Here is an 11,951-nt window from a genome sequence, read left to right as displayed (position 1 = left end):
ATTTTGGATGAACAAATGGTGTCGGATTTTTATAAATTTGGTATGATTAGACTCGTAAGTGAATGGGCTTTCGGATTTTGTGACTTTTGTCGGATTTCGAGAAGTGGGCTCGGGGGCCAGGTTTGAGCTGATTTCGGATTTTGGCTCTAATTAGTAGTTTTCTTGTGGAATTGATCCCTTTAGCCTATATTAATTGTATTGTAATACTTGTGGCTAGATTCGGGACATTAGGAGGCCGACTCGCGAGGCAAAGGCATTTTGGAGTAGCGTTTTACTCGAATTAAGGTAAGTAACCGTTTTAAATATGGTCATGAGGGTATGAAACCCCGGATGTTGTGCTATGTGATTATTTTGGAGGTGATGCACATGCTAGGTGACGGGCGTGTGGGTGTGTACCGTGGGGAAATGTGACTTGGTCCATCCCTTGAAACCGTAAATTGGAATAACTTGTTATTAGCTATATGTTTCTCTCAGTGTTATAGAAATTGGACTGAAATCCATATTAGAAATCATGCTTAGGCGATATGATGTCATTGTTGGGACCCGCAGTGGTCGGGCACTTGTAGATTTAGCTACTATTTGTTGTCTCGTACTCAGTCATGACTTTATTTGCGTATCATACCTCCATCTCTTCTTGTTCCTTTTTGATACATGTTTTACCTCTGTTTGGGCTGATTATATGATTTCTGAGAGCCCGAGAGACTAGGGAGGTTGATGCCTGAGTAAGGCCGAGTGCCTGATGGCGAGATATTAATACCAGAGCACGCGAGTTATCCGTGTAGATCCATATATTTATACTGTAGCACGTGAGTTGTCCGTGCGGATCTTGATATGATATTATAGCACACGAGTTGTCCGTGCAACACGTGAGTTGTCTGTGCGGATTATAGCGCTTGGGTTGTAGGAACCCCTCCGGAGTCTGTACACCCCCAATGAGCGCAAGTACCTATTGAGTGTGAGTACTGAGGGCTGAGAGCCGAGTGATTGAGCTGTTGAGATGAGTTGAGTAACTATTGCCCTGACTGGCTGTACTTGCTTTCATTCGTTGTTGCACTTAGTTGCTATCTGTCATTGTTGTGAGATTTCTAAAAGATTTTATATCAGGTTTACTTTAACTTGAAGCTGTATAAAACTGATTTGAGTTAAACTGCTGTATTTGAAAGCATGTCTATTCTTTACTGAAATTAATGAAAATGAACTATAACTGTGTAGCTCGTCATTATCTTTAGTTCCTTATTTATTATTTTTACTTACTGAGTTGGATGTACTCATGTTACTCCATGCACCTTGTGTGCAGATCCAGGTGTTTCCGGACATGGTGGACGTTGATCTCGTGCGTGGTTGAGTATCGGAGACTTACAAGGTAGCTGCCGGCGTCCGCAGTCCTTCTCTCCTTTCTCGTTATCTTTTCTTTTCTGTATTGGCATTTGACACAGACTGTTGTAGACTCTGTTCCTAGACTAGTTGTTTAGATGCTCATGACTTAGTGACACCTCGATGTCGGGCTATTTTGCGCACTTATATTTTGGGTTTACCCCATTTTTATCAAAGACTCCGGTTATTGTAAATGTCTTAATTCATTTCTGTTGAATGTCGAAAGTGTTTTGGAAATGTCGGCTTGCCTAGTACCACGATAGGTGCCATCACGACGGGTTAGGTTTTGGGTCGTGACATGAGTGGGCCTTTAAATGGCCAGCCCACCCCAGCCCTAAGAGGGCCACGGGCTGGGGCGGTCCGGCCCTTCAATTTTCTTTAGAAAAAAAGAATTTCTTTAAATCCTTAAATATTTCTCGTGACATAATCAATTAATCATGTAAACAACTTCTGTTTGCTTATAGCGTACAAAAAGCTTGATATTTGAAAAGGAATCTCGTAATTGAAAGGCAAATTCTCCATATCTCTAGCTCTTTATTTTTAAAGTTACTTGAATATTTTCTTAATGCTTTCCTTTCATTTTTCTCAGATTCAGGGATTGCTTAATAAGATTATATGCTGAGGTTTATTTAATTTAGGATTAATATCATTTACTGATTTCATCATTATAGTCCATAAAATTTTTAAAAATTCTTGAAATTTGCTAGTGGTCAACTTTTTTTTTTGTGTATTTAAAATTGATCTTTTTCTATACTGAAGAGTATTTTAAATATTAATAATATATTAAAGTAATCCAAACTAATCATTGGCCACTTAAAGTAATATGTTCTTTTGAAAAAAGATTATTATTGGCCACCTAAAACTTTTCGAGTTCGTTATTAATTAAGCAAAAGAAAAATTAATTTTATCATATTACATGCATGTCAAAAATCTAAATTTTAGTTGATATGGAAAGGTAAATGGGATTATAATTAATAGTTTTTTTAATTTTAATTTTTTTTAAATATTAAATATTTAATAATTAATTAATTTTTGACCTACGGGCCGGCAGGCTGACTTTGACCGGACTTATAAACTTGAGTTTTAAATAATCTCAAAAAATGCTAGCACAACCTCACCGAAATAGCGGGTTAGTTGGACTGTGCTCGCCGGCCAAACCCAATTTAACGGCAGAGTGTAAAACAGTCTTAAGGAAAATTCATCCCGTTTAAAACCTCTAAATTGAATACATTTGACAGTGGGAAATAGTGCAACAACAATGTCGAAGCGCAAGCGTCGAGGGACGGCAAAGAGCATTAACAGCTCCCTTCTTAACCCTTCAGGTACCTCTTCACTCAAACTTCTTCTTCTATCTTCCAGTGAGAAAGTTTTAATTTTTACCTTGTAGTTGTAAAAAAAAAAGGATTTCTTTTCTCTCAATTATCGGGTGAACTAGGGCTTCATCGGAATCACGTTTATTTGCGTTGCTAGAACAGCTAATCAACTTCCCAATTAAGTTTGTAACTTTAGTCCAAACTGTTTGGCCAATAATAGCCTGTTTGGCCAAGTTTCTCCAAGTCCAAAAGCATTTTTTTTTTCTTTTTTTTTAAAAAGTGTTTCTTTTTAAAGTTGGAGGGTTTGGTCAAGCTTTAAGAAGGAAAAAAGAAATGGTTTTGAGTAGAAGCTGAAGCAATTTTAGACAAGCAGGAAAAAGTATCATTCATTTCCCCAAGAGCACTTCTTTGAAAAGCATTTTTGAGAAAAAATACACTTACAAATACTTTTTATAAGTTTGGCCAAACACTAGTTCCTGCTCAGAAGTATTTTTCAAATTAATTAGCCAAACAAATTGCTTCAAAAGTACTTTTTCTCGGCTGATTTTAGAAGCTTGACCAAACATGCTATTCCCTCTGTTTCAATTTATGTGAATTTATTTTCTTTTTAGTCCGTGCCAAAAAGAATGACATCTTTCCTTATTTGAAAACAATTTTACTTTATGCAATGATTATAGCCACACAAATTATGTGACTCATTTTATACCACAAGTTCAAAAGTTTCTCTCTTTTCTTAAACCTCGTGCCCAGTCAAATGAGTTCACATGAATTAAAACGGAGGGAGTATAAGAGTAAAATAATGGAGCTTCAAGGTAAAGGATACTCCCTTCTCCCAATTTATATGATGTTTTTGTTAGAGATAAAGTTCAAGAAGAAAAAAGGAGTTTAGAAACTTGTGGTCTAAAACAAGCCATAGATATTTGTGTGGCTATAAATCGTCTTATTAGGGGTAAAATGAAAAATTCAAAGTTAAATTGTTTTGCAAATATACAAAGTTCTCATTCTTTCCTGGGACATACTAAAAAAGAAAGAATATCATAAGTTGGGATGGAAGGAGTACCGTTTATTTAAAAGTAGGACTTAGTTGTTGTTGTTTCACTTACATTAAATTTCATGCTTTACCGAGAGTATTTTAGTTTAACTAAAGATTTCAATATCAGCCTAGTGTAGGATAAGTGTGACACTAGACAAACGTTGTATCAGAAAATTACTAATTTGTCTCAATTTGATACAAATTCTTGAGTATTGGAATGAATGGACCCAAATACGGAATGGATATAAAAGATTCGTTGTATAATCAACACTGACTAGTTTGAAGTCGAGGCTTAGTTGATTGATAGTGTAACTTAGCTCTGAATACATTCCTTATGTTGTTGCAAATGCACCCAATATACAAAACTTCATTCAGAGGAAAGGAGCCATTTTAGACCTTCAAAAGCAATCAAGTTAGACAACAATCATATCACCCTATAAACTTCTTCACTTGTCCTTCCATATGTAACTCCTTCCTCGAAAGAATTGGATGCTTCTATTGTACCTTAACATTAAAGCAACACTGTCAAACAGAGGTGGATGCTGAAGTTCAAGTTAGCGGGTGCTAGTATCATCACACCCACTATGCCTTTGTGGTAATGGGTGTAGGCTTAGTAGTGAATATATATTCTTTGAAATTTTTTGACTATACATGTAGAGGCTAAGCTGCACTCCCACTGCCACTTACTTAAATCCCCCCTGCCTGCTTTCTAGCCTCCTAAGCTGCAGAGTCTGCAGAAAGGTCTATAGGATGCTTAAGATGGGGGAGTTGTAAAATGATATTTTACTTCTTTTGATTCCATTAAAAAAAATCTGTTGATTCCATAAGCAGAGGAATGAAGCTGCATCTTTATAAATAAATGTGAAGTTAGAAGTTTCCGATCCAGTGACTACAATGAGCCACAGAAAAACGCTGAATAAACCTTCTTATTTGCGACTCAAGAGGAAAAGAAAGTTGGTCTTCTCGCATTTTACATTGAAGGAAGTATGAGAAAGTTTTTAGTTTTTGGTAACACCTGGTATAGTGACCCATTTTAAGCACTCCATTTTGGTCTATGAAGATGGGCACTTCATACTTAGGTGTTTTCCAGATCATTCTGTGCTTTAATGATGTGAACTTTTTGATAGAAAAATAATCTCCGTGATTTTGAAAGAGTCCCTTGTAGTATGTTTCATTTTTAGTACGAGATCACAAAGTTTATTTGGCGACTCGATTGCTTGTTTGCTGTAGAATCTTCTGCCCCTGAAATTGTGAATCATCAGCAATCCGATATACATACTCCTGCAGATCAAAATCTAAAAGGCTTCCATGTACCTGAAGAAACAAGTAGCTTCAATCAGAATGGCTCATTGCGTAAAAATGTCCCTCGACAGCAAAGATCAAAGGGGGGACTACAAACTTCTGGTATTACTAATACCCTGCAATCTTTACATATTGTTGATCAGCTTGCTGAGTTGTGTATCTTTATCTCTAACGATTTTAGTGTATTCAACATTGGAATAAACATTTGTCTGCACCTTTATTCATTTCATGTAGTCTATTTAGTTTGATGTAAATTTAGTTTTCTTCAAATTTAGATCAACGCTTAAATAAGACCGACATTTGATAGAAGATTGGGAGTTGGGACAAAAAGAGTTAGGTTAATGGAGGGTTAAATTTGGATTTCTGGCATAATATTCTAAACGTTTTCTGGGTATGGTACATTTCTAGTCCTTATAATTTTGTATTTGCACTTTTCACCCTTACGATTTTTGGCACATTAGTACCGTGTATTGTCTATTTGCCTGCGGCTGCCGCAGATTCACTGAGTTCTATCCTAATTTTAGTAGAACTTTTTGTTTTCTTTTACCTTTTTTCCTTTTAGATAAGAACAAATCACAAAATAATGGATCAAAATAGTGAACCCGATGTATCAGATAACAAACCACTTGATAAGGAAGATAAGAAACTTCCCATCAATCTTGCAGCTTCTATACAGAGGGTTGGGTTCTTGTGTGGGGGGTGGGTGATGTGGCAGGCTATTTCTCTTCAATTTACTGTCAAAGCAATGATTAAGCTACTGGCCAATGCTATAATCCATTCTAACCTTGAAGGTCATATATCTGTTTACTCAGATTTTCCATATCAAGATTTGTGAATGGGAAGGAGTATTGAGTTTTTAGATAGGAGTTAATAATGTACATGAGCTAGCCTCTTTTTTGTACTCAGTATCCCCTGGATGCTTATTGAATGAAATCTAACTGTACCCGATCAAAGAAAAAGAGAGTTGGAAGGAGCGATGTTGCTTCCCCTCCTAGAGCATGGGAATCAATGTTGTGCTAATAGTTTCAGAGTTGCAAAGCTGATATCTTAATTTTCCACCTCAGCAACTGATCAGGAAAGGATTAATATGGGATCCCCAAGTATGTCGCAGTTCAAACCATGATCACGTGCACTAACACGAAAAAGTAAGGTGACAGCTGATACAAGCCACTCTGAGTTATGCCACGCAAGCTTCTTGTTGTTTGCAGTTCAAAACACGGCCATGTTCACGTCAAAGGTGGAAAGTAAGATAACAGCTGATATGAGGCATTCTGAAGTTATCCCACTGCTACTTCTTGCTGTCATGTTTCAAGGAGGAACAATAGTCAAAAGGGGTTAGGCTCATGGAAATTTGACCGCTACTTGGAGTACTTTTCTAATCTAACTCTATGTTTGGTTGGGGTGAGGAAAGGTTGCTGAACGGTAAGTAAATGTAGAGAGGTCGGCGGCCCTCCAAGATTGGATGGAAAGGAGGAAATGATGAATACTACTACCAATGAACTTTCTCTCCTTTACCCTCTCCTCAACTTTATGGAACCAAACAGTGTAAGAACCCAAGACTTACCAATTTCTCTTGTGAGCCTAATTTATTTTTTTTGGGGGGTGGGGNTGGGTTTTTTTTGTAGGAGCATACGGAAATGGCATCCAGAAGATAGGAAGAACTCATTTACATACCTTGACAGCTTGTGGCTCTACTTGTACTCAGAACGCTCTCACAAAGCTAAGGTGTTGAATTGGATAACAAAAAAGGACATATTCTCGAAAAAATGTGTTTATGTGTGTTTATTATTTACCTTATAAAAAATTATATTTGTGTATTTATAAATCATCTCATTAAGGGTAAAATGAGAAGTTCAAAGTTAGATTGTTTTCCAAATATAGAAAGGTATCAATCTTTTTGGGGATAGTCTAAAAAAGAAAGAGTATCACATATGCTGGGAGGGGAGGAGTACCATTTAATTAAAAATAGGACTTAGTTGTTGTTACACTTACATTAAGTTTCGTGCTTTACGGAGATTTTTTAGTTTAATTAAAGATTTGATGTCAGTGTAGTGTAGGATAAGTGTGAGATTAGAAAAAACTACAGTATTAGAAAATTCCTAATTGTCTCATTTGGGACAAATTCTTGAGTATTGGAATGAATGGAACGGAATGGATATAAAAGATTCGTCGTATAATCGACACTGACTAGTTTGAAGTTGAGGCTTAGTTGATTGATTGATAGAAAATATAACTTAATTCTGAATACATTCCTTATGTTGTTGGAAATGCACCAAATACATGAAACTTCATTTAGAGGAAAGTAGTCAATTTAGTCCGTCAAAAGCAATCGAGTTAAACAACTATCACCCTATATAAACTTCTTCACTTGTCCTTTCCCTCAAAAGAACTGGATGCTTCTGTTGTACCTTATAACCTTAAAGCAACAATGTTAAACAGAGGCAGATGCTGAAGTTTAAGTTAGTGGGTGCAAGGTACCATCACACCAACTATACCTTTGTGACAGTGGGCTTGAGCTAGTTGGAATATATTTTTATTTTTTGAAAATTTTTATCCCTGCCTGCTTTCTTGCCTCATCAAGATGCAGAGTTTGCAGAAAGGTTTACAGGATGCTTAAGGTGGGGGAATTGTAAATTGATATTTTACTTGTGTTCATTTCATAAGCAGAAGGATGCAATATATCGCTATAAATAAACATGGAGTTGGACATTTCGAGTCCACAGACTAAAATCAGCCACAGAAAAACTAAACAAACCTTCTTATTTGGGACTGGGATGGAAAATGAAGTTGGTCTCCTCTCATTTTTCTTCTATAAGAAGTGTCTAAATTTTACTGTTATTTCAATCTAAGCATCATTGGTTTCTATGGTTTTATTGTTCATGACATTCGAAGGAAGTATGAAAACCTTTCTCAAAGCAACTTAGCTTGTACTAGTTATATCTGTATGAGTAAGTTTTTACTTTTTCGCAACACCTGGTATAATGACTCTTTTAAGCAGTCTTTGAGTCCATGAAAATGGATACTTTATATCTAGGTGTTTTCCACATCGTTTTGTGCTTTTATGATGTGAACTTTGTTAGAAAAATAATCCACGAAATTTGTGTAAGAGTCCCTTCTAGTATGTGTTCATTTTAGTACGAGATCACAAAGTTTATTTGGCGACTCGATTGATTGGTTTGTTGTAGAATCTTCTGCCCCTGAAATTGTGAATCATCAGCAAGCCGATATACATACTCCTGCAGATGAAAACATAAAAGGCATCCATGTACCTGAAGAAACAAGCAGCTTCAATCAATACTGCTCATTGCATGAGAATGTCCCTCGACGGCAAAGATCAAAGGGGGGAGTACAAACTTCTGGTACTACTAATACCCCGCAACTTTACATTTGTTTGATCAGCTTGCTGACTTGTGTATCTTTATTATATTTCTAACAATTCTAGTCTATTAACATTGGAATAAGTATTTGTCTGCACCTTTATTCATTTCATGTAGTCTATATAGTTTGATGTAAATTTTGTTTTCTTCAAATTCGGATCAACACTTAAATTGACCTGCATTTGATATAAGTTTGGGACAAAAAGGATTATCTAACGGAGGGCTAAATTAGGATTTCTGGTGTAAGATGCTCTATGTTCTTGGGTAAGGTACATTCCAGTCCTTATAATTTTGTAATTTTCACTTTTTTACCCCTACGATTTCTTGGCACATTAATACCCTATATTGTCTGTTGCCTGCTACTATCATTGTTCACTGAGTTCTATCCTAATTTTTTACAGGACCTTTTTTCTTTTACAGATGAATAAATCAGTTGAGAAAAACATAATATATCAAAATAATGAAACCAATGTCTTAGATAACAAACCATTTATTAAGGAAGATAAAATGCCTTTTTTGTACTCAGTCTCATCTCTTGGATGCTTATTTTATGAAATCTAACTTTACCTGATCAAAGAAAAATTGAAGTGGGAAGGAGCAAGATTGTTTCCCCCTCCTAGAGCATGGAAATCAATGTTGTGCTAATTATTTCAAAGTTGCAAAGCTGATATCTTAATTTACCACCCCAGCAACTGATGAGGAAAGGATTAATACGGAACTCCCAAGTACGTCACAGATCAGACCACGATCACGTGCACTTAGACGAAAAAGTAAGGTGACAGCTGATACAAGTCATTCTGAAGTTATCCCAGAGCAAGCTTCTTGTTGTTCGCAGTTTAAACCACGAGCACGTTCACGAAAAAGAGGGAAAAGTAAGATAACAGCTGATACAAGGGATTCTGAAGTTATCCCAAAGCATACTTCTCGTTTTCATGGTCAATCAAGGAGGAACACCAGTCAAAAGGGGTTAGGCTCATGGAAGTTTGAGCGGTACTTAGAGTAAGTTTTTATGACATTTTTTCCTTAAATGTCCTAATCTAACACTGTGTTTGGTTGGGGTGAGGAAAGGTTGGTGATGGGTAAGTTAAAGATGAGGTTAAAATGACTATTTCTCTTGTTTGGTAAGGAAGTAAAAGATGAAGAGAAGTAAATATAGAGAGGTTGGCGCCCCTCCAAGTCTGCTTTTTTTTTTAGCCCCTCCGTTATTGGACGGAAGGAGGAAGTATATTACTTCCTTTCCATCTGTTTCAAACAATCTCAGAGGTGAATGATGAATACTACCAATGAACTTTCTCTCCTTTACCTTCTCCTAACTTTATGGAACCAAACAGAGTGCAAGAACACCATGACTTATCACTCTCTTGTGAGCCTAACTTTTGGGTTTTTTTTGTAGGAGCATATGGAAATGGCATCCAGAAGATAGGAAGAACTCATTTACATACCTTGACAGCTTGTGGTTCTCCTTGTACTCAGAACGTTCTCACAAAGCTAAGGTGTTGAATTGGATTACAAAAAAGAACATATTCTCGAAAAAGTATATTTTTGTTCCCATTGTTATGTGGTAAGTATTTCTTCATATGTACTAGCTGTATGATTATGTAGAATTCTACAATTTAGATGTCTCTATAGACTGAGTTCCCACGTTGCCAGGGGTCACTGGAGTCTCCTGATCTTTTGTCACCTTGATGAAAGTTTACAATCTAAAGCAAGAAGTCCTTGCATGTTGTTGCTTGATTCTTTGCAGATGGCAAATCCTGAGAGACTTGAACCTGGGATCAGAAAGTATTTCTTTCTCTCAGCCTACTGTTCCATTCTGGGCTTACTTAGAAATTATAATCCATTAAGATAGCAGTGTTTTCGTTGCAGATTTGTTTTAGACGTATTCAAAGCAGAGCACAGGCCAGAAAGCAAGGACCAGATCAGGAAAATCCCTCTAATGATTCCAAAGGTGACAATATTTTGTGTCGTTGTCTAATCTCAGTGCTTTTGCAATGCCATACTAATAAAAAGTTTCAGGTTCCGCAGCAGAGAAATGATGAAGACTGTGGCAATTTTGTTTTGTACTACATAAACCTCTTCTTAGAGAGTGCTCCAGAAAATTTTAGCATTTCGAAGGGTTACCCTTACTTTGTAAGTTCCTCTCTACGAAAGTTCCACACTCTTTACATTTCTAGAAATTACATAATCCTTGTTATAACTGGATGCTTTTTGCAATTTGGGGTTGCTTTATAGATGACAGAAGACTGGTTTACTCTTGAACGGTTGGAATGCTTTTGCCAAGAACTGCAATCTACTATTACGGGTACTTCTGATTATGATGAATGCCTCCTAGATGACGGAGATGTAGTGTGTCTTGATTAGTGCTGGCAAAATAAGCAAGTATCCATCCACCAACCCTCCCAACTAAAAACGGGTAGGATAATTAATTTATTTAAACTGGGTCAAATATGGATCAATCCATATAACCCTTTATATAAATTGGATAAAACGGGTTCAAATATCGATCAATCCATATAACCCTGTATAAAAATTGGATAAAATGGGTTCAAATATGGATCATTCTCCTCCAGATCTTACAGTTCCAGAAGCTGAAGCTCCTGCTACCTCTATTTGTTCAATTGTGCTTCGTTGAACTTTAACACCTATATGGCCTTTGGATCAATTGCTGCTATCATCTGCGCCTTTGCTTTTTAGCTGCTGCTGCTGCTCTCCTTTATGGAGTGAGCTTTTACTAGTACATAGTAAGAATTCTTAATTATTAAATTTTTTGGAGCTGCTATGTAATGAATTGGGATGATTAGGAGTTTTTGGGTTGTTTGTTCATATCTATGGATCTTTTTCCTTTTTATTCTGATCCCACTTGACTGATGATGATTTCGTAAAAAGCATGACATGCGTATTATTTCTTGATGCGGTTTGGATCAGTTCAAAATCATTCCATTTAATTCCACACAAAAACAAAATTTCTTTTCTAGTCTAGGTCACTATGTCTCACTGAATAATTGTGTTTTATATTCTGTTTGTAAGTTTACTTTCACTCAAACCCTTGCTATCGCACTTGTGTCCTTTTAGGTCTTTACTTAGTGGAGCAATATATAGAGGGAATTTACTGGTTGAAATATTATAAATTATCTTTGAATATTTCAGATGTAAAACAGTTAGAAGACAATTAACGTACATAGGAAGAAGTATATACTAATACGCATCTCCTAGAATCAAGACTTCAATTAGCCATTTCGACCTTTTTTGAGATGATAATTTTGACGACAGATATTAAGGCTATGAATCCCTCAACAATGACGATATTCAAGAGGTCATATGGATAATACTCATATTATCTGATACTCAATCCATTCTCAATAGTTCTGCATACAATAAATCCTTGTGGTTCGGCCCGTCTTCAGACCTCGCACATAGTGGAGCTTAGTGCATCGGGCTGCCTTTTTTTTCAATCCATTCTCGATATTTATTAAATATGGGTGGGGTTGGATATATTACCCGTTTTGTCTAATTCATATTCAACCCCGTTCACATTTAATCCGACCTATCCAT

General features: G+C 36.4%; 1 protein-coding gene across 4 annotated transcripts; it reads left to right on the top strand.

Moving 5' to 3' along the window:
* The first annotated feature begins 2,491 nt into the window (after positions 1–2,491).
* Positions 2,492–11,309, top strand: LOC109208650. 4 transcript variants are annotated; one of them, XM_019371783.1, is made up of 9 exons: positions 2,492–2,696; positions 5,008–5,124; positions 8,208–8,381; positions 9,089–9,398; positions 9,793–9,960; positions 10,050–10,181; positions 10,266–10,347; positions 10,416–10,529; positions 10,632–11,309. In XM_019371783.1, the coding sequence occupies exons 1-9, from the start codon at positions 2,633–2,635 to the stop codon at positions 10,758–10,760; spliced, it is 1,290 nt and encodes a 429-aa protein (XP_019227328.1). In that variant the 5' UTR covers positions 2,492–2,632; the 3' UTR covers positions 10,761–11,309. The 4 variants fall into 4 exon arrangements, with proteins under 4 accessions (XP_019227328.1, XP_019227329.1, XP_019227327.1 ...); XM_019371784.1 differs by having other exon boundaries at positions 4,951–5,124; positions 8,265–8,381; XM_019371782.1 differs by having other exon boundaries at positions 4,951–5,124; positions 10,425–10,529.
* Positions 11,310–11,951: the final 642 nt, after the last annotated feature.

The sequence above is a fragment of the Nicotiana attenuata genome, unplaced genomic scaffold (assembly GCF_001879085.1).
Source record: "Nicotiana attenuata strain UT unplaced genomic scaffold, NIATTr2, whole genome shotgun sequence".
Classification (NCBI taxonomy): Eukaryota; Viridiplantae; Streptophyta; class Magnoliopsida; order Solanales; family Solanaceae; genus Nicotiana; species Nicotiana attenuata.
Note: the sequence above shows the minus strand (reverse complement) of the source record. Positions and strands in the feature narration are given on the sequence as shown.